The sequence below is a fragment of the Ictalurus furcatus genome, chromosome 3 (genome assembly GCF_023375685.1).
Source record: "Ictalurus furcatus strain D&B chromosome 3, Billie_1.0, whole genome shotgun sequence".
NCBI lineage: Eukaryota > Metazoa > Chordata > Actinopteri > Siluriformes > Ictaluridae > Ictalurus > Ictalurus furcatus.
This window is the reverse complement of record NC_071257.1, coordinates 12,938,956-12,965,616: the sequence shown is the minus strand read 5'-3', so window position 1 is coordinate 12,965,616 and position 26,661 is coordinate 12,938,956. Positions and strand designations below refer to the sequence as shown.

The 26,661-nt window shown below is 37.6% G+C and overlaps 1 protein-coding gene across 2 annotated transcripts in view; it reads right to left on the bottom strand.

Moving 5' to 3' along the window:
• Positions 1-291: 291 nt before the first annotated feature.
• Positions 292-26,661, bottom strand: part of prkceb (protein kinase C, epsilon b) — a 125,946-nt gene continuing 99,576 nt past the window's right edge. For both annotated transcript variants that reach the window (XM_053620820.1, XM_053620821.1), the window contains exons 11-15: positions 24,326-24,480; positions 8,830-8,968; positions 6,169-6,357; positions 3,292-3,438; positions 292-1,963 (exon numbers count right to left, since the gene is read on the bottom strand). In XM_053620820.1, coding sequence (XP_053476795.1) covers positions 1,817-1,963; positions 3,292-3,438; positions 6,169-6,357; positions 8,830-8,968; positions 24,326-24,480 — 777 coding nt within the window. In that variant the 3' untranslated portion in view covers positions 292-1,816. The remainder of the gene's footprint in view (positions 1,964-3,291; positions 3,439-6,168; positions 6,358-8,829; positions 8,969-24,325; positions 24,481-26,661) is intronic.

Genomic DNA, 26,661 nt, shown 5'->3' with positions numbered 1-26,661 from the left:
GCAGGCATTAGGACAGGTAGGAGAACTAATTATTGGAATCAGCTGGTTTAGTGCTTTTTCTTACTGTGTGCAATACTTATTTCCTGTTGCATTCCACTTGATTCCACATAACCTTTTTTTAGTAGACTGGAATACTACAATTTATTTCATTGTGTAGTTTTATTACAATTTATTACAATAACTGCAATAGAAATATGTTTTTTTTTTACTATATATATATATATATATATATATATATATATATATATATATATATATATATATATATATATATATATATATACACACACACACACACACACACACATATACAGTACTGTGCAAAGGTTTTAGGCACATGCAAAGGAATGCTGTAGAGCAAAGATACCTTTAAAAATAATGAAATTATCGTAAAGAGCAGTAAACAGTATTACATGAAACAAAGTCAATATTTGGAGTGACAAAAAAATAAAAATAGTAGTCTCAGGTTGAATTTTTTTTAAGTTTTATAAGGAAATGAGCTGTAAGTTTTATTGAACACCTTGCAGAACCAAATCTCTTCTGGAGACTTTGACTGTCGCACTTGCTTCTTATTTTTGCCGCAAAACCCAGCAGCCTTCATTGTCTCTTAATATGCTGCTTTCTTTAATAACATACAAACGTTTTTCTGTAACATTTAATTTTGTGCTAGAAAACTAATGTTTGGAAATCTATTTTTTTTTTCTGACTCGATAATGTAGAAGTCATAAAAAAAAAATCTAAAACAAGGTTTGTTATAGGTGCCTAAAAGTTATGCACAGTACTGTACACACACACACACACACACACACACACACACACACACACACATACATATACACACACACACAAACACACACATACATATACACACACACACACACACATACGTATACACACACACACAAACACACACATAGTGGGGTCCAAAAGTCTGTGACCTCTATTGAAGTGTTTCTTTAAAAAAAAATGTAATACAACAGGTTTTATTACAAATTATATTATTGACAACAACTCCACTGACCTCTGAACACATGATTCAATAGATATTATTCAAGATATTATTCAATATTCAAGACATTGAACATTTAATTTCTTTGTTTTAGATATTTAAAAATTCCAAAACATTCTGTTTATTTCCAATTTTAAATGAAAAATGAATAAATAAATAAATAAATAAAATCCCCAGATTTTCAATGTGGTCTCAGACTTTTGAACTCCAGTGTATATGTATATGAGACTAAAACTGACTCTCAACTGGTATCTTAAAATTAGTGTCTTATAACACTAATTACAGATGGAAAATAATAACTGATTCCAGAAGATACTAGCTGCATGATGTGAGCCTTTGAAAAATGCACATGAACATGCACTGCTTCAACTGAGAAGCTTTGAATACATGCAAAGTACTCCTCCAAGAATCTGCTTGGCTGACAATATAATAATAAACAAAGTTATTATTATAATCATTATTCAAGCTGATTTCAGAGTAAAGTACTTGGGCTTCTTTTTAATGTAGATTCTGAACAGGGTTTCTGCTTAGGCATACATTTCTATCACTGTGTGTAATATGTGTATATATGATTGTATAGACTTGCATTGACTTGTTCAGCTGAAAGATTCTTTGTGTTCTTCAAAATAAAATTCCTAGAATCTGTAACTCAAAAAAAAATAAACAAACAAACAAAAAACTGCATGAGCAGCTTTTAATTAGACATGTAAACCCACACTGCAGATGGTCTTCATTCAGTTCTTAAAGGTGAACAACACCACTGTGTAGCAGATGGAGAAAATGCAGGAGATTAAAATTTTTTAAATCCTAGGACTGAGACTCTTCACCAAAGTAGGAGAAGCCCTTAAACTCATCTTGATTGATCTGTTTGATGATGGAATCGTCTACGGGAGTAAGCACAGGCTCTTCACGTGTGAAGTCTTGGTCAAAGTTATTGACGTCCCGCTTGGTTTTCTGTAGGGAGGAGCAAGGGAGAAACTCAATTCGCTCTCAGGATTGCTTTATTCATGTAAGAAGTCGGCAATCAGAGGTCAACAGCAGACCAGACATTGGAATCTAGCCAAATATTAGTATTTCATGGATTTTCTAAAGCACTCTGATTTAATTAAATTTTTTGCAAAATGTCACTCTTCTCTTACAGATCAATACCATAAAACAGTTTGAAATAAAATGAAAGACATTTGGCCTCTATGGCCATTTTAACACAATCAAAGTCTACAATGGACTATAATGGGCATTACTGGGCATAGAGTTTTCCAAAGTGACCTTTATTTGGGTAAAAAGGTAATTCAAGTCTAATTCCTAAGAACTGCACTGCTTGCCATATCTGACCAAGAGTTCATGACTATCAATGAAGTAGGGTTGGAGGGTTCATGTATTCCTCGTTCTGCCTCCCTCTCTCTCTCTCTCGCTCTCTCTCTCTCACTCTTTCTCTCTCTCTCTCTCTCTTTCCTGTCCATGACTGTCAGTGAAGGACAACAGGGCTCATTCCTCTCTCTGTCTCTCTTTTTATGTCTCACTGTCTCTTTCTCTATCCCTGTCTCTCTCTGCTCTGTCTGAAATAACATGGTTTTGACCAACCTGAATAACTGCTAGGTATGGGCTGAGCCTGAACAACACTATGATGTGGTGTGGTCATCTTTTAGAAAATAAATGCTATTCATTCTTCTCAGACTATTGGGAATAATTGGAGGAAATGGTTCAGACCCCTGATTTACATTCATTTTTGCATATGTCTGGTTGTCTGTCTCAAATTCTTCCTTTTTATCTGTCTGTATGGTGCAAGTCTAATTTCCTTGACTCCCTGTTTCATGGGGCACTGAAAGGCAATTTGAGCTTGTGTGAAAGTTGAGCTGAGAGACAAGGCCACTTCACACACTACAGTATGCATTCCTCACACTCCAGGAGCAGCCAGTGTCATGTCACAAACAGAATTCTTTATTATGCATTTTTTTTTTTTTTACCCTGAACATTGATATTGTTCTGTAATAAAACTACTTTAACAAAAGTTACATTTTGCTTGCGGGACAGTCTGTTTGCTGGGATAGAGTTGATTATAGAAAAATTAAAAGAAAATATATTTAAAACACACGTATCGTTGGATTCGGGCATGCATTTACTACCTCACCAAACATTTTGAATGCATTTTTTTTAATGCATGTTAACTACAGCAACTGCATCCAGTTAATGATTATGTCTATACATACATGCACATACACACTGTATCAGCTGGCACATAGAAACAAATATAAGCTGTGCAATATCCACCCCATTATACTCACAATTCGGGGTTTGAATGGTGGCTTAATTTTCCTCTGTTCGAGCAGTACCCAGTCAATCTCTTTAAAAAACGGATGCACTTTAATGGCTTCCTCCAGGCCCTGTGACACCACACAGCCAAGCCGCTTATTGGGGCTCTTCGTCATGAACTAGATGAGATGAAATAAGGGAAAAGGTGAGTAAAGGAGGGAGAGACCCTAACAGACAGGAAAAACACAGGAAAACAGAGATGCACTGTATCTGCCCTATAGAGCTGTTTTGTAGGGTAACTCTTAATAGCCATATTCTGTGTTGACATATGGGTCACATGTTCAGAAATTTGGTGCTGATGTCCTGAGGAAGGGAGACCATGGGTCATGGGACCAAAGTGCCAGGGAGACAGATCACAGAGTGACGTGGCCTAGTCCAAGACAAACACACTGCCATTCCCACACAACAACGGACAGGGACGGCCAAAGTAAATCTGGGATGTATAATGGGAAAAAGCAATACACAAAGGCGCGCACGCACACACACACACACACACACACACACACACACACACACAGACTAACTAAACAGAAAACCACAAACAAGCACCTACACCCACACGCATATACATATATAGACACACACAAACAATTATAAATTTGAGAGATGGGTAGAGGTCACATGTTAACTCCCAGGCAAACACACAGACACACACACACACACACACACACAATGATCATTGCCAGCAAACAACACTACATTGGACCATCTTCCCCACAAAATCAGCTCTCAGAGATTACACAAGCAAAACCCACCGAGAAAACACATTCTGTTGTTTTCCCACAAGTGTCACATCATCCGACCCCGTCCCTCACTCTCTTACACTTTTTCCTCTCTTTATCCTCTGCTTTCCTTGTACCATTTTAAGTAAACACCAAACTAATCCCCACTTAACTAATCGTGTCTTAGTGGAAAGAACGTGAAGAAGTCTGAGAGAAAGTGAGAGGAGAAAAACATGTGAGCAGATACAGAATGCGGATGATTAGCAAGGAATAAAACATGACAGACATGCTTTTATTGGAAAATCCTCCATGACAGGGTAGTGATATGTGACCTGACACTAAGCAGATGACCACTGCTACCTTAAAGTTGATTATTTTCCTATAACAGCACATCCCAAAGGGATTAGTTCCTCTTATACCACAGCGATTTGCCAACTATTACAATTTTCATATATTAAATTTAAATAAACCTTTAAACCATATATACAAGAGTGTCCCAAAAGTCTCCATGCATAGGGGACTATGTTTGCCAACACCACGTTGGTTGTGGGTTCATCAGTGGAAGTTGGTGGACATCCACTTTTCGGTCGCTCCGCAACTTTTTGAATTTGTTAATAAGTTTGGCGACAGTGTGGTGTGCGCTTGCCATGATTCCCGGTAAAGTACATCGCATCCTTGCGACAGCTACCTGATCCTGCCACGAGAATGATTTCAATATGTTCTTCTTTTGTCAAAGGCATTCTTAAAGACTATCTGAAAATACATCTATAATATAAACTAATTACTAAGACATTTTGCTAAAAAGTGTTAATTTCCAGCACTGCCTTAACCCTCTTGGGCATGGAGTTCACCAGAGCTTCACAGGTTGCCACTGGAGTCCTCTTCCACTCCTCCGTGACGACATCACGGAGTTTGTGCTCCTCCACCTTCCGTTTTAGGATGCCCCACAGATGGTCAATAGAGTTTAGTCCATCACCTTCCCCCTCAGATTCTTTAGCAAGGCAGTGGTCGTCTTGGAGGTGTGTTTGGGTTCGTTATGATGCTGGAATAAGGGAGGGGAATCATGATCTGCTTCAGTATGTCAAAGCACATGTTGGCATTCATGGTTCCCTCAATGAACTATAGCTCCCCAGTGCCGGGAGCACTCATGCAGCCTCAGACCATGACACTCCCACCACCATGCTTGACTGTAGGCAAGACACACTTGTCTTTGTACTCCTCACCTGGTTGCCGCCACACATGCTTGACACCATCTGAGCCAAATAAGTTTATCTTGGTCTCATCAGACCACAGGACAGGGTTCCAGTAATCCATGTCCTTAGTCTGCTTGTCTTCAGGAAACTGTTTGCGGGCTTTCTTGTGCATCATCTTTAGAAGAGGCTTCCTTCTGGGACGACACCCATGCAGACCAATTTGATGCAGTGTGCGGTGTATGGTCTGAGCACTGACAGGCTGACCCCCCACCCCTTCAACCTCTGCAGCAATGCTGGCAGCACTCATACGTCTATTTACCAAAGACAACCTCTGGATATAATGCTGAGCACGTGCACTCAACTTTTGTCACTTTTGTGAGATACTGTATATTATAACTTACAATATATCATCTATAAACATATCATTTTTTTGCCCTCACAAGCCTCTCTGTGCTTCTCTCTCGATGGTAAATAGAACAAAAAATGCAGCTTGACATGTTCCCAAGAAACCAGAAAGCGTAAAGTCCACTGTCCTGAAGACTCTCACATGTCTGGACTTACTGATCTTTACAAAGCACTGACATCCAAGACTTCTTCCATAAATGTAAAATAAATGTCTCCTAACAGAAAACATATCAATGAGTATACTTTTTAAAATAAAATAACAACACATTTTTAATCTGTTTATTATTAAAATTGTGTTCAGCATCCACAAACTCACAGTGTGAGTTGTTACTATAGTAACAATAACATATTCAAAGACATTTATATAAACCTGTGATTTGCCTTACAGTTGGCACTGAGCCATGCTGTTATACAAAATTCATCAAGACCTTCTAACCAATCAGACTTGAGAACTGAGTGAGTGCTAGAGCAAAAATAGAAACAGAAGTAAATTTTATGAGCACTAATGACAGCAGCATTCGCAGCTCACCGCCTTGAGGATGCTAACTGCCTCTTTGCTGAGCCACACTGGATACAGCACGTCATCATGGAGAATGGACTCAAACAGGTCATCCTCATTATCAGCCTCAAATGGTGGCTGGCCTGCCATCATCTCATACATGAGCACACCCAGCGCCCACCAGTCCACCGATGGGCCGTATTCCAGCTCCTGCAGGATCTGTGTATGTACACAAAAGAGACACAAAGAGGCAGAAAGTGAAATCAAACAAAAAAGTGAACTCAGGTCATTCAGTCATCTTCAGTAAGCGCTTTTTCCTGGCCAGGGTCGTTGAAGGAAGTTATAAATGATAAGTTATAAATATTTAATGGCAGTAGCACAAAGATTTCATTGAAACTGATTGGATTAAGAATATTTCTGTATCACTTTACTTGCATCATAAGACCAACATTACCATGTCATACACACATTATGCAAGATGTCACATGATGTCAGGGGATATCCACGTGTATGACAGTGTCATGTTACCATCATTTCTCAACAAATAGTCTGTAATCTTATATGTCGTTTCTATGACTATAACTATAGGAGTATCAAATCCTTATCATGACATTTCTCATAACATAAATGCATACTAGAGCATTACTGTACTAGTGATTTTAGTATATTGTGTATCCAGTAAATAATTTGCGCTACTTGTTGCCATTGGGTTTTTTATTTTTATTTTAGCTTTTCTCCACTGAAAAAGTTCAAGCATACTTTTTTCAGTTGAGAAATTGTTTTATTTATTTATTTATTTTTTTTACTTTGATACAAAGTACATTTTTAGTGTAAAGCCCAAGAAATGACATGACTACATAAGTTCTGAAATTCCGGGTTAACGTGTTTTCTTTATTTCGCATGTACAGTATCTCACAAAAGTGAGTACACCCCTCACAAAAGTGAGTACACATTTTTGTAAATATTTGATTATATCTTTTCATGTGACAACACTGAAGAAATTACACTTTGCTACAATGTAAAGTAGTGAGTGTACAGCTTGTATAACAGTGTAAATTTGGTGTCCACTCAAAATAACTCAACACAAAGCCATTAATGTCTAAACCGCTGGCAACAAAAGTGAGTACACCCCTAAGTGAAAATGTCCAAATTGGGCCCAATTAGCCATTTTCCCTCCCCGGTGTCATGTGACTCGTTAGTGTTACAAGGTCTCAGAACAGGCCTCGCTCAGGTGTGAATGGGGAGCAAGTGTGTTAAATTTGGTGTCATCGCTCTCACACTCCCTCATACTGGTCACTGGAAGTTCAACATGGCACCTCATGGCAAAGAACTCTCGAGGATCTGAAAAAAAGAATTGTTGCTCTACATAAAGATGGCCTAGGCTATAAGAAGATTGCCCAGACCCTGACACTGAGCTGCAGCACGGTGGCCAAGACCATACAGCGGTTTAACAGGACAGGTTCCACTCAGAACAGGCCTCGTCATGGTCGACCAAAGAAGATGAGTGCACGTGCTCAGCATTATATCCAGAGGTTGTCTTTGGGAAATAGACGTATGAGTGCTGCCAGCATTGCTGCAGAGGTTGAAGAGGTGGGGGGGTCAGCCTGTTAGTGCTCAGACCATACGCCGCACACTGCAGCAAATTGGTCTGCATGGGTGTTGTCCCATAAGGAAGCCTCTTCTAAAGATGATGCACAAGAAAGCCCGCAAACAGTTTGCTGAAGACAAGCAGACTAAGGACATGGATTACTGGAACCATGTCCTGTGGTCTGATGAGACCAAGATAAACTTGTTTGGTTCAGATTCTGTCAAGCATTTGTGGCGGCAACCAGGTGAGGAGTACAAAGACAAGTGTGTCTTGCCTACAGTCAAGCATGGTGGTGGGAGTGTCATGGTCTGGGGCTGCACGAGTGCTGCCGGCACTGGGGAGCTACAGTTCATTGAGGGAACCATGAATGCCAGCATGTACTCTGACATACTGAAGCAGAGCATGATCCCCTCCCTTCGGAGACTGGGCCGCAGGGCAGTATTCCAGCATAATAACGACCACTGCCTTGATAAAGAAGCTGAGGGTGAAGGTGATGGACTGGCCAAGCATGTCTCCAGACCTAAACCCTATTGAGCACCTGTGGGGTATCCTCAAACAGAAGGTGGAGGAGCACAAGGTCTCTAACATCCACCAGCTCCGTGATGTCATCATGGAGGAGTGGAAGAGGACTCCAGTGGCAACCTGTGAAGCTCTTGTGAACTCCATGCCCAAGAGGGTTAAGGCAGTGCTGGAAAATAATGGTGGCCACACAAAATATTGACACTTTGAGACCAATTTGGACATTTTCACTTAGGGGTGTACTCGCTTTTGTTGCCAGCGGTTTAGACATTAATGACTATGTGTTGAGTTATTTTGAGGGGACAGCAAATTTGCACTGTTACACAAGCTGTACACTCACTACTTTACATTGTAGCAAAGTGTAATTTCTTCAGTGCTGTCACATGAAAAGATATAATCAAATATTTACAAAAATGTGAGGGGTGTACTCACTTTTGTGAGATACTGTATCATAACTTAAAGGTGGCTAAATATTAACCATGATCTTAAAACCTTAAAAGGGGTTGAAAGTTCAGCCCTTAAAAGTCACATTAGCAGAGCTATTATTAAAAAAAACCCAAATATATATTCCTGGAATGTTCTACCTCAGGTGCGATGTAGTCAGGTGTACCGCAGAATGTGGTGGTGGTGATACCATCCAGAATGCCCTCCTTGCACATGCCGAAGTCAGCAAGCTTGCAATGGCCCTCAGCATCTAACAGGATGTTATCCAGTTTGAGATCTCTGCATGCAGATAGAATGTAAGAAGCCACAGTCAAACATTACACATATCTGTGAGAACCTTTAGAGCAAAAGTTCCTGTGCTTCGAACTCGTAAATATCTGGGCCTGGTGTAAATGTACACAGTACAAGGTTCATCAATACGGATTTATTTAAGATTATGTCAGAAAAAAACAGATTATGTTTTTTCCTCACTGTGAATTCCCTAAATCAGAAAAAAACAATCTTTTGGTTTATGGTTTGTCCAAATTAAATACAGAAATATAAGAAAAATTGGTCATCTTAATACATTACACCTTCACATTAATTTAATATTCTACAGCTAGATGACATTATTCCTCAGATTAGTTTTATTATGACTGATCACTTTAAAATTCAATTATTTTTCATGTTGTACTCCATGTTATTAGCACCTTAAACTGGACAGATTTACAGTATATGCAGTGGTGTTTGAAAGTTAGTGAACCCTTTAGAATTTGTTTATAGATTTTTTATATATATATATTTGTGCATAAATATGACCTAAAACATCATCCGAGTTTCACACAAGTCCTAAAAGTACAGAAAGAGAACCAAAGTAAACAAATGAGACACAAATATTATACTTGGTCATTTATTTATTGAGGAAAATGACCCAATATTACATATCTGTGAGTGGTAAAAGTATGTGAACCTCGAGGATTAGCAGTTAATTTGAAAGTGAAATTAGAGTCAGGTGTCCTCAGTCAATGGGTGTGAGTGAGCGACCTTTTATATTTAAAGAACAAGGATCTATCAAAGTCTGATTTTCAAAACATATGTCTGTGGAACTGTAAGATGGCATAAAAAAAAATGATATTTCTAAGGACCTCAGAAAAAGAGTTGTTGATGCTCATCAGACTGGAAAAGGTTACATCTCTAAAAAGTTTGGACTCCACCAATCCACAGTCAGACAGACTGTGTACAAATGGAGAAAATTTAAGATCAATCAAGACCCTAAGCACACAAGTCATTCTACCAAAGAATGGTTAAAGAAGAATAAAGTTAATGTTTTGGAATGGCCAAGTCAAAGTCCTGACCTTAATCAAATAGAAATGTTGGCAAGTAGTTCATGTGTGAAAACCCACCAATATCCCAGAGTTGAATCTGTTCTGTACTGAGGAATGTGTTAAAATTCCTCCAAGCCGATGTGCAGGACTGATCAACAGTTACCGGAAACGTTCAGTTGCAGTTATTGCTACACAAGGGGGTCACACCAGATACTGAAAGCAAAGGTTCACATACTTTTGCCACTCACAGATATGAAATATTGTATACTTTTCCACAATACGTAAATGACCAAGTATAATATTTTTGTCTCATTTGTTTAATTGGGTTTATTTTGTCTACTTTTAGGAAAATCTGATGATGTTTAGGACATGTTTCTGTATGTATTTGCCTTTAGTGCATGATTTATACAGTTTGCCATATACTGTACTTAATAAGCACAGATATATGCAAGGCTTCTCAATAGTATTTTACCTAGTAATGAACAGAGTCATTAATTATTTGCAAGTATAACTCGATTAAATAATCACTGAATGATTAAGCCAGTGTGGCTTTTAATTAATCTCTGTCAAAGAGAAAAGAACCAGAGATTGAAGTGAAAGATTCAAGAGATGGAGCGGCATGCAGTGACATAGTACAACGTGTGTGCGTGTGCGTGTGTGTGTGTGTGAACCTTCTGACCGAGGCAGGAGTGGGTGGAGATTGAGGCAGAGGTGATAAGGTGCCTCTGATGAAAGAAAAAAAGAGGAGGGATGAATCTAGTAGGATTGAAGTTTGATGGTTCATTGCAAGAAGAATGTCAACATCAGAGCATGCCATTTAGTCAAAGGTGTTTTCACAAACAAAATCTACTAAAAAAAAAAAAAGTGTGTGTGTGTGTGTGTATGGCAGGGGTGGGGGGGGGATGGGGTGTTACAGATGTGGATACATCTTGGATAGACTAAAAATACACTAAATGTGACAGGCTGATACCTTGGGCTATAAGGAATATGAGTATTGCAAAACACAGCCTGCAAACAAAGCCAGCACATAAAAATGCACACAATAGGAAACATCACACATTGCTTTATGCTACTTAAGCCATTCAGGTTTTTGTGCCATGTAGTCTGTAACGTAAAACTCATCTCTTCCGTTTGTTTTCAATAAACTTGCTTTGTCTTCTCATCAATCCAGTCCAATCCCTCCTGGTCATGCCACTCAACAATTTTCTCATTACATGGAAACGGCTTATAGTAATCGATTCGATTAGAAGTGCTCTTAGAAATACACCACACAGAAACCTGCTGTTTTCTCCTGTTACACGATGTGTGTCAGTGAGGAAAGTTTGTCTCTTGCTTTCTTTTCTTGCTTGTGTCACTGAATAATTTAATAAATGATATGATCTATACCAGTTATTTGGAAAAGATTTTTGAATAATTGAAAAAGACAGGAGACAAAGGTACTGCTGAAAGAAAGAAAGAAAGATTAAGAAAAATCTATTAAGACAGAAAAGACAGAAAGAAAAAATAAGCATGAGAAAGAGAGAGGGTGAGAGAGTGAGAGAGAGAGAGAGAGAGAGATTATTTCCTGTTTTGTTCCATTACATGCACAGTAACCTTTAACACAGCTAAATCTAGTCCCTTCTCCAAGACCATATCAACCTCAGCAGAAGTAATGCTTTCTTTCGTCCTCATTTTCTAGACTCATCTAGACACATGCTGAAATGTTGAGACAGATGTACAGTGCTGTGAAAAAGTATTTTCCCCAACCTGATTTTTTTCTGTTTGTCTATAACTTAGTTCATACTAAATAGTTTTAGATCTTCAAATTAAATGCAACATCAAACAAAGGCAACCTGCATAAACACACAATTCAGTTTTTATTATGTTATTATTAATTATGTTATTGTAATAATTATTTATAATTAATTGTTATTTATTATACATTTTTATTGAAGCAAAAAAGTTATCCAAACAGCAATAACTGCAACCAAATGCTTCCGATAACTAGAGATCAGTCTTTCACTTACTTCTAGGACTTAGTCCTATGCTTTGGATCATTGTCTTGCTGCATAATCCAGTTGCGCTGTGCCAATTTTTTTCCATTTGTAGATAATGGCTCTCACTGTGGTTCTTTGGAGTCCAAGAGCCTTTGAAATAGCTTTATAACCCTTCCCAGACTGATGTATTTCAATCACCTCCTTCCCCATCATTTCTGGAATTTCTTTCAATTTTGACACAATGTGTAAGACCTTTTAACCAACTTCATGCTGCTGAAAAAGATTTGATTTGATTGAACAGGGTTTGCAGTAATCAGGCCTGGTTGTGTCTAGTCCAGCTGAACCCCATTATGAATGCAGTTTCATAGATTTGGGGAATTAGTAACTGCAGGGGCAAATACATTTTCACACAGGCCCATTTGGTACTGGATAACTTTTTTTCTTCCATAAATAACATTTTCATTTAAAAACTGTATTTTATGTTTACTCAGGTTGCCTTTGTTTTATCTTAGATTTTGTATTCATTTCTGAAAAAATTTAGTACGAGATATACACAAAAACAGAAGAAATCAGAATGGGAGCAAATACCTTTTCACAGCACTGTAGAGTGGTGATCGTATATTGTTGTTTATAACATCCGTTCACTAGAAAGTCTTATTACAGCTACAAAGGTTCAGTAAATCCTCTAGTCACGCTCCCAGTGACTCTCAAACAACATTAAAAAAAAAAAAATCTTCAGCTTCAGCTTCAGTCCAGTTTCAGTTAGCCTGTGCCCAATGTAGCCTTAGATTCCTGTTCTTAACTGATAGACATGGAACCCGCAGTGGTCTTCTGCTATTGTAGCCCATTTTGCCTCAACATGTGGCATGTTGTGCTTTCAGAGATGCACAGTTGTAACAAGTTGTTATATGAGTTTCCATAGCTTTCTATGGAAGTAAATTTGTGCAAAAAGTTTTGAATGTAACTTTTCAAGAAACAAACAAAAATATACCACGAGAAAGGAGAAAAGCACTCAAACTGAAAACAGTGAACTCAGTGCCAAAAATCCAACATGATCTTCAAATAAACAACATTTTTGGTTAATAATTTCTTAAGCTTCCTTTTCGCTAATCATGGTTTATGAATGCGCTGCCAGAGTTTTCATTTACACTTTCTTTCAGATTTTCTTACGATTTGAAAGTTTACGTTCGCTATTCTAGCACAAATCTCATGTGTGGGTTTGCTTAAAAGTTATTTACTCTCATTGGTTAGTGAGATTTGGATCGACAGCTCCCTGACCAGGAAGTAGAGACTTCAGTGTCACAAATTTTGGAGAGTTATAGTGTTCTGTTATAGTGTTTTTATTTTGTAGTGGAAATTACTCACTTTGTCAGTATATTAGTTCATAATTAATATTTGAGGCTTGGGTAGTCTCACAATGTATGACTATTTTTTTGAGATGAGCTCTCAGGAGCAGCACAGAGCGGCATCGTCCTCATAATAATCATCCTCAGGTGGACACTCGAACTGTCGATTCAAATTTTTATTTATTTATTTCATTGTTTTAAATGTGTCTACAGGGGCACTGCACATATTAATGTAACATGACTGTAAATGTGCCTGACCCTTGACAGAATGTTAAAAAGTCACCCTAAAAAACAAAGCATCTTATATTAATACAATAACAAAGAACAAAAGCAAAATAAAAAACAAAACACATTAACTACATTGTCAAATACTACTTAACAATACAAGCACATGATTGATTCCAAGCACAATAAATCATATTAGAGCTGCAACAACTAATAGATAATATCGATAATAATCGATTATGAAAATCATTGTCAACAAATCTCATTATTGATTAGTTGGTCTGCACTTGGCACGGGGGAGATTTACTCACTACATTACTTCTGTTCTGAAAACATGCTTTGAAGAGAAAATACTAAAGTTGTGTCCCAAATGAAGTACTGTACACTTACACTATGCACTATGCACTCTACCGTCTAGTGCAAGGTTTCTGCAGACCCCTAGTGGCCAGTGGTGTAACTGCAGGGGGTCCGTAGGAAAGTTTTAAAAATGTTTAAATAATATTATATATATTTTTTGTTAAATATATATTTATTTATATATTTTGTTGTATCAAAATATATTCAAAGGAGATGTTTTAAAATTAATCAATTTGGTTATTTGTGTGCATTCACAAATATCATGTTAGCTGAGCTGACGATCGTTCATTGATGGATTTATTTTAAATTTATTTACAAATGAAATGATAATTTGCAAAAACCTATGAGTGGTAGACAAGTTCAAGTGTCGCATTGATGGATAAAATAAACAAAATATAATTCGGAGAGTCAAATTCAATGTCACACCAACAATAAAATGTAATTGAACCTGGTATTTGAACCAATCCCTGGGGAATGACAGGTTCAACCAATCAACCAGGATTGCTAGGACTGTAGAATTCTGTGCTTTTTGTGCCTCCATAAAAAGTAATACATAACAATTAAACTACAGTCCTAAATGAATATTATATATTCTGGTGTGTATCTGTGTGTATTGCGTTCTTTTCAGTCTTATATAATTGGACAAACAGTTGTGTAAAGTTTTAGTCTGTAGTTTATATTTGTAACACTCAGTTTGTGGATTTTATTTTAAATAAACGAAAAAAATGGTACTGGAAGTTTGCCCCGCCCCATCCGATTAATCGGTTAAGCGAAAAAATATTCGGCCAACTAATCAAGTATGAAAATAATCGCTAGTTGCAGCCCTACATTATATTAGTAGAAAGTTTTAAACTCATATTGAGCTACGTAAAAGGTCAGAGAGATAGCAACAGGAGAATAATAATTAACCAAGAACAATTATTACAGGCAGGTTAAAATCGAATAAAACAAAACTCTAATGTTGACAGTGTGTAGTATTAATTAACCATTTTTAAGAGGAAACTTAAAAGAAGCATATGTATCCAGTCCTCTAATTGTTGATGGGATGGAGTTCCATTCCTGTGCATCTTTAACAGAAAATACAGACACTAAATTTACACTTTCTGAGGGGAATAATACTGTCTCCTCTTGCTCCACCTCTTGTGGACCTATGTTGTTGTTCTTATGTTGACGTACTGTTTTAACAGGGAGGTCAAGCTATGTGTAGTCTTAAACATCAGACAAACATCTAAATATTTGATCATGTTTTGCCAACTAAGCGGACTGTATTTTTTAAAATATTGAACAATGGTGAAAATAAACCTATTTCTTATCTAGAGTTTTTAGTGATTGTTTATACAGAGACTCCAATGGTTTTAGAGTAGTTGTACTAGCTTGTGACCAAGTTGTTAAACAATAAGTAATATGAGAAATGACCATAGAATGTACATACATCATCGCGGCCTCTTTGGACATACAATCTCGAATAAATCTCAAATTTGAGAGACTAAATTAGACCCTTTTAACCTGAGCCTTGGAAGAAAGTCTGGAATCAATTAAAACTCCAAGGCACTTATATTCAGATACAACCTTTAGCCTTTCTCCTGATACAAAAACATCTGGCACGACACTTTAACTATTTGTTTTGGAAAAAAAAAACCCCATACACACCGTTTTAGAGATATTTAATTGTAAACAGCATTGTTCTAACCAAGCTGTTACATGAACCATGGATTTTTGTTTTGTTTGAAGTTCATTAGCAACTTGTGACACACTGCTCCCATGTATATAAATAACAGTGTAGTCCGCATACATTTGGATGGTAGTGTCGGGACAAACAGATGGAAGATCATTAATATACAATGTAAATAGCAATGGACCCAGAATATATCCTCAGGGAACACCTGTGGATATACTTAGGGCTGTTGATTTATAATTCTGTACTTGAACATACTGTGTTCTACCTGACAAATATGATTCTATCCAACTTAAAATTTAAACCTAATAATTCAGACATAAAAAATCTATGGTTACCAGCATCAAAAGCATTCTTAAGATCAAGAAATACTGCTCCAACAACCTCACCTTTGTCCAATAGGAACTGAACTTTTTCACTGAAGTAACATCTCAGTTGAGTCAAATGAAATCTCAAATGAATCAAATGAAATCTCACTAGCCAGTGAGAGTAAGTCGCTGTTGAGCCTCACCCACATGAGAAGTTTGTGCCAAAATGGCAAACATAAATGCAAAGTTTGAAAGCATAAATGAAAGACTTTCAGCGCATTCATAAATCATGATTAGTGAAAACGAAGCTTAGAAAATTAAAGAATGCTGTTTCCAGAGACCTCTCTCATCAACAAGCTGTTTCCCCTGCAGAACTATTCCTCACTGGATATCTTTTTGTTTTTTACACCATTCTGAGTAAACTCTATAGACTGTTGCACATAAAATTACTTAAATCAGCACTTTCTAAATCACCCCATCTGGCACCAACAACCACACCATGGTCAAAGGCAGTGGGTCAAAATAATTTTTCCTCAGTCTTATGTTTGATGTAAACATTAACTGAAGCTCTCAGAATTTTTTACCTACTTCTACAGATATGGTGCTCACAGCAACCAACAAAAAATAAGACATGTATATTGCATAATATATATGACTTGTATATTGCATAATACGCATTGGTGGTATGCTCATGGCTTGTACATTATGTGGATTCTGTGCAGTTATTGCAATCTATATGCGAAGTGAGCCTCTACCGGATGCTACCATCTGTCAGAGAGACATATGACAAGATGTATGGACGATGACCATCTGTCTGATGACATAAACCGTTTTTGCCTCATTGGTGCATGATTGCGTCCCCTAGCTACTCTCAAAAAAATACTGTTAGAAAATGCATTGGGTTAGATTCAAACACAAGTTTCAATTTATTAAGCAAAACCAGGACAAACAAACTAATCAGTCAAAGGAATAGTCAAGACCAGGAAACAGGCATAGGGTCAGAGAATCTACAAATGGGCTGAAATAGATAGACAGAGAAACTAGGCAATACTAAACTCAAATCTAGAACAGCGAAACACAGGAAAGCAATATCAGTTAGTAACACACAGACACAATGCCGGAGCGAAAATTCTAAAAGATGTGGCGAGAGTCCTGGTTATGTAAGGGAGTGTGTGTAATTGTGAACAGGTGTCTGGAGATTTTGAATGGTGATATGCTGCTTGTTACAAGTCATGTGATGTGGTTTATCACTTTTCTTAAAAAAAAAACAAAAAACTTTTTTTTGTATTTTAAATGCAGCTACAATGCTGTATCCCAAAAGCAGCAATATGAGTGTTTGCAACTGTGTCACAAGACTGTAAACTCAATGAACGGTGTTTACAAGATGTCCTGCCAAGAGCAAGTCTTGCAAGTCACAATACCACGAAAGATGAGTTACTGGATAGAGGAAGATGCGGGATAAAAAGAAAAGGTGCGTCCATGGCCTTGCCTGCCCTTTCTTTTTCTTGTTCTGTCTCTTGCTTGAAATACTCTGAATACACTGGCATCCATGTCACTGCCAATGTTTAGACATGCAAGCTTAGACATGTCTTTCTAAAACAGCACAGCCTGCCAGAAAAATGCATATTTCAGAGCAACTAACATGCATATTACTATAATGGTGTCCTCATTAGTGCTTTTTCCATATGCAGCTTGTCCATAAGGATGTGCACTTGAAAAATGAACACTGTCTTAGTCTTCCCAATGATGTATAAGTCTGTAGGGAGAAACCCAAGTCTCTATTCCCAAAACTATTCCCAAATCCCTCTAGTGACTTCGAGATTAGGGACATTGACGCTGATTAGAGGCCCTCAGATTGCCCAATTTCCCAGTATACATCGCCCTGAAGTTGGGCTTGAGAAGGTTATGCAGGGCAACTCTTATTCCCACAGAAATGAAACCAATCCTGATGGAACCATGTTAAAGCAAACGTTTGTGTGTGTGTGTGTGTGTGTGTGTTTTATTCGCATAAGGCACAATAAGCCATTCATACTGGTTGTATCACATCCTGTCCAGTTTCCACTTACTGGTCAAACAAACACTGTAAACAAAAGGTATTAAGATCATGAGGTGTGTCCCTCCAACCACATGGATGTTGTCCAAATGGCAAATTCTAGAATAAAACTTAAATCATATGTCTCGGCAAAACACGTTGTTCATTTAATTGTAACTTTTCCATTTTCACTATATTAACCAGAACAGTTATCCAAACTATAATTTGGTTCATCCATCTGGAAGCAGTGTAGGGACTTGATCCACTGTGCTGATGTACAATTACATATACTGTACCACTATTCTGAACAACAACAACAAAAAAAATCGGATATCTATTTTTGGTGCATAATCCAAATATACATCACACAACTCATGGGCCTCATTTATCAAGCTGGATACAAGCAGATGTAATTGTAAATTGCTTGTAGAAATTTAGTATTTATAAAGATCCTGTAATGTAACTCGTGCTCTTGAGTGTGTGCAAATTTACGCATAACAAAACGAATTAATGTATGGATCAATTGACAAGCTTCAAACCGCATCATTTGCATGGATTACTGCACTTTATATATGGATAATAGTTATTTATTTACATTTACAGCATTTATCAGACACGTTTATCCAGTGAGTCTATCAAAAACACATCCTAATACCACTTCACTAGATCAGTGACTAAGAGTACCATCAAGCTAAAAACCTGTATTTCAATTAAACACACAAATTTAATTTGTTTAAGATAAATAAGACCAGTCATTCAATTACTAATGACAGAGCCTCAGTGCAAATGACTCAGCTGATGAAGGATTTAGACGACACTGCGTTTTTGAGGGACCGGATATTTATAGATTGTTATGTATATTTGTATATACTAGTATGTATATATTTCCAACAGTGGTCTCTGAGACCGTCATAAAACAATAATAAAAAAAAAAAAGTAGTTTCCCTGGGTAATGTTATTGGTGTGCATGATCAGTGCAGATCATTTTTACCCTCCACTGTCATGCCAAACCGTTTTCATTTCACCTCACTTAACTCACAGCTAATTCACCTTTTCGCTAATTTGTCTCTAGATGGTAGTCTTTTCAGGTGTTGTTATGCTGCTAAATAATATTTTTATTGGCATACTGTTGATGTTAGTCAGAATAACTTGCCTCCGGATAACTTGCCTCAGGAATTTCATGTTTAAAGCCCTCTGTGCACTTTACCTTGTATGGAGTTTTGTGGGGCTCACTATGTAAATGAGCTGTGTCGGGAACAAGCTTTGCACATTATGGGTGACTGACATTTATCAACATGCACGCGTGTTTCTGAAACATTTGTAAATCTGGCAGAAATGTTTTGTTCGGTCTGGCTTGCACAAATATTTACTCACAGCTTTACTAAAAGATTGAAAAATGAAGCCTAATGTTCTCAAAATCATCATAATATGTACACACATATCAAGTAAAATACGTACATATTAATTTGAAAAACAAGGCAAAGGTTCGTTTTAATGTGAGAAGATTTAGTTATATGGTTTACGGTGACTGAAAGTTAATCTAAACATGTTAATTTTTTAATGGGCAGCCATCTATCTGCTTAAATAAAACTACACAATACCAAGGTTACATTTAAATTGGACTGGTGTCCAATCCAGAGAGTATTCCCACCTCATGCCAATGTTCCTGGAACAAATGCAACCCTGAACAGGATAAAGCAGTTAAAGTTCTTACTCGCTACAGATAAAATCATTCAGGCAGTTGTATTTGGTTAGTATTTGGGTGAAGAAGAGCATACATAAGTAGTGTACATTCAGGAAAATAAGTTGTAAGTAATTGAACAGGACTTTTTCTTCTTCTTTTGAACTCCGTAGACAAAAATACCATTCGGATATTACGTTTGCGCTAAGTAGTGGTCTCAGTAAGTACAATTTTTTTTCAAAGTGAGCTTAAAAGGCCCATTTCACTGGCAGATTTCGAAAATCATACCCCTTGCTGCACCACTCTATCCATCTTTGAACAGGCAGATTAATTTCCACTGAGGTACAAAAAAGGAAAAATTTGCAAAGATTCTTTTGCAATGTACTGTACATGCACCTGGGTGAAAACAAAACTTAAAATAAAGTACTGCTATGCTTTTATAGTTAGGTCTTAAAGTAAGATTTTGACCTATTAATTGTCTAGCATGAAAATTATTCCAGTACTTTTCTTTAGTATTATACAATGGAGTGCAAGGACTAGCACGAGTTATATATTACACAACAGTCCTAAATCAGCATCACTGTCTTCTTTGAAAGTAAATACGGCAGCAAGAAGAAAGAAGCAAGCCTTTTTCAGAGCGCGAGAAACAGTTACAGAAAATGCAGATAACAGTAATTGATGCAATCATGCAAATATTTAAAATCGTTCTTAAATATTTAAGTGAAACTGAAAATAGCAGCAGTTACAAATATTAACACATTCTGACCACTACATCTGAAGTGCCATGGTTTCATAATGACCCCCGTTACTCTTTCCTGTCTGCAATTCTGCTTTCAGGAAAACTGGGTAAGGGAGGCGTTGCCTTTAATTCAATACAACATTCTGTACCAAATGACATTCTTCCTGTTCAGGCCCTAAAACCGGTTTAGGAACAGGCAGAGAATTACTGGATGGGAGAGCTTAGAGGTTACTCAGGTCATTCTGTGACTTTAGAGCTGAGGACATGACCTGTGCCTTATAGGGTAACTTATAAGGACCTAACAGACTGGTCAGAAATGCGGTATATACTCATACTGATGAGCTTGAACTGGAAAATGACCATTGCATCTGGTGCAATTGATTATATAAATACCCTAATTAATGTAATTAAGGCACTGGTCTTCTATTCACATTTAATTGGACTGTGGCCAATTGTTAAACACTTATTCCTGTGTGCATAAGCCTGGTGTTGTTTAGAGAGCATAAACACTTAAAAACTGTAATATAAGGAGGCTGTATTTGGGAACTTTAAGGCCAAATTATAAAGAAGTATACTAAAATAAGACATATATGTATGGCCATGCTATAGAGACACATACAGTATCATTCAGCTTTAATAAGCTGAAAGAAATTGCTAAAACTGACCAAAGGAATTCCAACCACATGTCCCTAAGCACAGCCTGTTTGTTTGCTTAATGACACACAAATCGGTAGATAAACAAACTGTCCTAGAAGGAATAAATCATCCGACAGACAGGGCTCCTCCAAGTAAACAATGTGAGGTAAACAAGGCCAACAAACACTCCTATCACCAGGCTGACTGGCCACTGAATACAAACCCTGTTCATGTGAACCACTGGACCTCCCCTAGGTAAGGTTACATAACAGTCACTTTAAGTTGAATAAAATATTGGAGGGCTACAAGTATTGTTTTGGTCCAAAACTGCATTTTATGACTGAGATATGACTTATACTGAAATGTAAACTTTTTTTTAAGGTTACAGTGGTTTTTTTTTGTTTGTTTTGTTTGTTTTTTGGCTTAAAAAAAGTTAAGCATACTCATGCACACTGACACCAGTGGACACTAATACTGTATATAAAAAATGTCTTTTGGGTTGTACAGATACCATGTAAATGTGTGGATGGTGCTTAAGTGATACATTGTGATACATTGTGCACAAGTGATACATACGCACCAATTGCGTAGCCGCTCTATTACTCAGATTATGCAGTCCAGTTGTGCATTAACCTCGGATCCTGTGGAAATTAATTCAACTTTTAAATGTTTTTACTCCTCTTTATACACAGCTGGGGCTCCTGACAATTCAGGTAACATGGACCATTTTCTTAGAAATATTAATTTTCCCAGAGTTGACACTTTTTTGGGATCTGAACTTGACAGCCCCATCACCTTAGATGAGATCATCAACTCAATTCATTGCAATCTAAGAAATCACCCGGCCCGGACGGGTTTCCTTCTGAATTTTATAAGAAATTTCATGTTGCATTGGCCCCATTACTTCTGGCTGTATTCAAGGAATCCTTAGAACTAGGTACGTTGCCACAAACATTGAGACAAGCATCTATAACTCTATTGCTCAAAGATGGGAAGGACCCAACATTATGTAATTCGTATAGACCTATTAGCCTCCTCAATGTTGATGTCAAGATTTTAGCCAAACCTTTGGCCTCTCGTTTAGAGGGGATTCTTCTTAGCATTATTTCAGAGGAGCAAACCGGATTTATAAAAGGACGGCATTCCTTTTCTAATATTCGTACTCAACTTAGTATTTTGTATTCAAAACAAAACAGCGACTCCTCTGAAGTGGTCATCTCTTTGGACGCAGAAAAGGCGTTTGATAGGATAGAATGGGAATATCTTTTTATAGTGCTAAAAATGTTCGGCTTTGGGGATGAACTGATATCATGGATCCGTTTATTATATGTCACAGGGTACGCGCCAGGGATGTCCTCTGTCTCCCTTACTTACTGCCATAGCGATTGAGCCTCTCTCGATAACGCTTAGAACTCTCCCTGTATTTCAGGGTATAATTCACAAAGGAATTGAACATAAACTAGCCCTGTATGCTGATGACTTACTACTTTATGTTACAGATCCAATTGCATCTATTCCAGAGATAATACGCGTATTAAATGACTTTGGGAAATTTTCAGGGTATAAACTGAACCTACAAAAGAGTGAATGCTTACCCATAAACCAATCTGGCCAAAAGATAAAACAGACTGAAATACCTTTTCATTTGGAGGATTCAAAATTCAAATATCTCGGAGTTAATGTCACCCCTTCCTATTCTGCATTAATGGCGGCGAATTTTACACCCTTAATTTCATACATGAAGTCAGCCTTTCAAAGATGGGCAGCTCTACCATTATCCCCTCTGGGTAGAATAAACACGGTAAAAATGAACATTCTTCCAAAATTCCTCTACCTTTTTCAATCCATCTCTTTGTTTTTACCCAGATCTTTCTTCAAGAATATACACCAATTGATCTCCTCTTTCATATGGGCAGGAAAAACTCCCAGGGTTTCCAAATTTTCACTTCAAAAGAGTCGACTAAGTGGTGGCCTCTCATTGCCCAATTTCATGTATTATGGGGCGGCTAATATTCAGAAACTGGTGCTCTGGGTGCAGGCCCCCTCTCTTCCATGGTGCCATTTAGAAGCAAGGTTTTGTATCTCAACCTCCCTCCCTGCTATGGTGTTCTCCTCCCTTCGTATAGCCCTTTCACAACACACGGATAATCCAATAGTATGCACCTCTCTAAAAATTTTCTATCAGTTTCGCCGTCATTTTAAATCTATCTCGGCCTCAACCATGGCACCAATATGTAATAACCACCTCTTTCCCCCCTCCTTTACAGATTCCACATTCTCTTTGTGGGAAAAGAAGGTCTGAAATGCTTTGAGGATCTTTTCATTAATAATGTGTTTGCAAACTTTTCTGAGTTGTCCTCGTCATTCAGTCTGCCTCCGTCTCACCTATTCCGTTTCTTTCAAATTAGGCATTGTGTCTCCTCCCTATTCGCTGGTTTTCCCTCCTTACCTACAAAGTCTGCATGGGAAGAGGTGTTCAAGCTGAATCCTCATAAAGGTGGCATTATCTCACGGATATATGCAACAATCTGGTCACGGGACGATTTTTACAATATCAAAACCATTAGTGCTTGGGAAGAGGAATGAGCTTGAGGATGATTACTGGGGCAGAGCGTTAGATAATATACGTACCACCACGTCCTGTGCTAGACTTAGTTTCATACAATTCAAAGCTCCACAGAGCTCACCTCTCTAGGAGTAAACTGTCTAAAATATATCCCAATATTCCTGACATGTGTGAAAAATGCAGACTTTCGCCCTGTAACCTGAGTCATATGTTTGCACTCTGTCCCAAACTGCAGAACTTTTGGAACTCTTTCTTTGAAACTATGTCCGACGTTCTTAAAATCAAATTGGATGCCTGTCCTTTAATTGCCATCTTTGGTGTTTCATCTCAGCGTCAGCCTCTGAACCATAAACAAGCTAGTGTTGTGGCCTTTGCATCGTTACTTGCTCGGCGCAGTATATTGCTGTCTTGGACCTCTCCACAACCCCCCTCTATATCAATCTGGCTTAAAGACTTAATGTTCTTTTTAAAACTTGAAAAAATCAAGTACAACATCAGAGGCAGGGGTTACTCATTTTTGGTAAAATGGCAACAATTTATTACCTACTTCAATGAAGTACGCACCCTGGAGGTGGACTGAGGAGAGGTAGACGGTAAACACTAATCATCTTACCTTTTTTTTTTTTGTGTTTTTTCTTTGAATGTTTGTTTGTTACTGTTTTTTGTTTCCCCCTTTCTTTTGGTTTTGGCTGTGGTTGTTTTGTTGGGGTTATTGGGTGTGGTGTTATAATGTGTAAAATGCAAATTTCCAATAAAAATTCTATGATCAAAAAAAAAAAGTGATACATTACCTGTAAATGACCCCATTCCGGTGGAGAAACATGAGAGCAGAGGTGACCTCAGCAGCGTAAAAACGAGAACGGGCTTCATCAAATTTACGTGAGCGCTGGATTTGGAACATCAGATCCCCTCCATTCACATATTCCATCACGAAGAACAGACGGTCCTGAGAAGAGACAGGAGAACGCACTATTAATTTAAACCAAATACAGTATGTAAGATAATTGCTCAAAAAGTGCTGGCTGAAAAGTCTCCCTTAAAGCAGACCAACTACTACAAAGTAGTTGTAGCAGTACTAAGAATATCCCATATAGTGGGAGACTATGCTAAAAACAAAACAATTTTGAGAAGGAATGAAAAGTTGATCTGCCTTAATACTGGATGCAGGCGGTATTCAAGGTTCACAGGGAAATAAAATACACTTCTGATTCTCCTGGTTAATCCACAGAATTAAGCACATAATATAATTATAGCTTATCCCTAACACCATGACCTGTGTCCAAAGTCATCATTCCCATTACATCATTATGCTTAAGTGTCAGTATTCTAATGAAATAGTATACAGTGTCCTCCAATAATATTGGCACCCTTGGTAAATATGAGCAAAGAAGGCTGTGAAAAATTGTCTTTATTGTTTAACCTTTTGAGCGTTTGTCCAAATAATTCACAAGTACTCTGCTCTGATGGATATAAAACAACTGCAAACAAAGCACAGGTTTATAAAAAAATAGATATTTGTTAAATATAGGTATGCAACAATTATTGGCACCCCTTTTAGTCAATACTTTGAAGACTTTTTTTACTTTCAAGACAATTTTTCACAGCCTTCTTTGCTCATATTTACCAAGGGTGCCAATATTAGTGGAGGTCACTATATGCATGTATGTAATGTATCACTGAACCTTATCTATTGCCTAAAAACATCTATACAGTAAAAAAAAAAGAAAAAGAAAAGAAAAGAAAACCCTGTCTGTTATGAAGTAAACTAGTGACTACATAGGATTTTGATTGGTAATGTTTCTAGATAGTTTTGCTCTGGTCTGAAATGGCCTTTAACACATTATGTAGTGTTACATTTGTGCTTTGCCCAAATAGTCCATTGAGCTTTCTGCCTTTTTTGCATAACTCATTCACACCTAGGGACAATTTATCATAGTCAATCTGCCTACCTGTACATATTTGGACAGTGAGAGGAAATATGGAGAACCTGAAGGAAACCCACACAAACATGGGGTGAATATGCTAAACTCCACACAGGCAGTAACCCGAGCTCAGAATCAAACCCAGGACTCTTGAGCTATGAGGTGTGAGGCAATGCTACCCACTGTGTCATTGTGTCACCCCTTTCATGAGCAATCTTGATAAAGCACTCTGAACCTCTTTTCCAATTTCTTCCAAGCAGAGTGAACAAATCAAGGTTCTCTATACCGACGGACACACTGCTGTTAGATTTTCCTCACCCCAAAAGGCTCTCATCCAGCTCAACAGTTAATGGCAAACACATCATTAGCTGGGTCAGGTGCGTTGAGCGAAAAAAAAACAGGACAGTAGGGTCACAGGACTGGAGCTGAGAACCCTTTATTATATAAGAGTGCAGCAGTCTGCCTTGCCTTGTCCTCTCTCTCCCTGAAAACAAATTTAAACAGGATGCTGAAATAGTTTGTTTAAAGTGTTCCCAAAGAGGCAGCAAAGGCCCACCCGATCAAACGTGAATAAACATTTCCTGCCTCCAATTAGAAATGTAGAGATACTGGCATCCCTGCACAGTACAACAGAAAAGACTCGATTCCCAGATAAACCACCCAGACCCAACAAGCAAGGGCGTTGTGTGTGGCAGATTGTGATTTTGATGGATTACACGAGCTCTGAGTGTGTGTCCATGTGTGTGTATGTACTCTACACTCCATTGCACAGATGAAAAACAACCTCAGTACATTTGGGGAGGAAAAAAAGAAAAGAAAACACTTTCTAAGAAGACCCATTTCTAAGATATTTTCAAATAGGTAAAAAAAAAAAAAAAAAAAAACAGGTAAAAATAATCTTGAACAAACATTAAACTTAATATCGCTTTAATATCGAATGGAAACTGTGAGATTGTTCCTGCTGCCTCAATAGCGTTGGCTTAAGTTCTAGCCAATTTTTTCAATGCTTTAAGTAATAGCTGTTCTCCATTGTGAGATTAGCGCACTGCACTCTCACTTAACAAATGGAAAGCTGTGTGATGCTAATAGCAACAGGAAATTTCTATAATTACAGCACAGAGCTTATTGTGTGTGGGCCTGGACAACGGTCAAGAATGTTTATCCATAAGAGCAGAACTATGAACAGTACACTATAAAACTCTGTA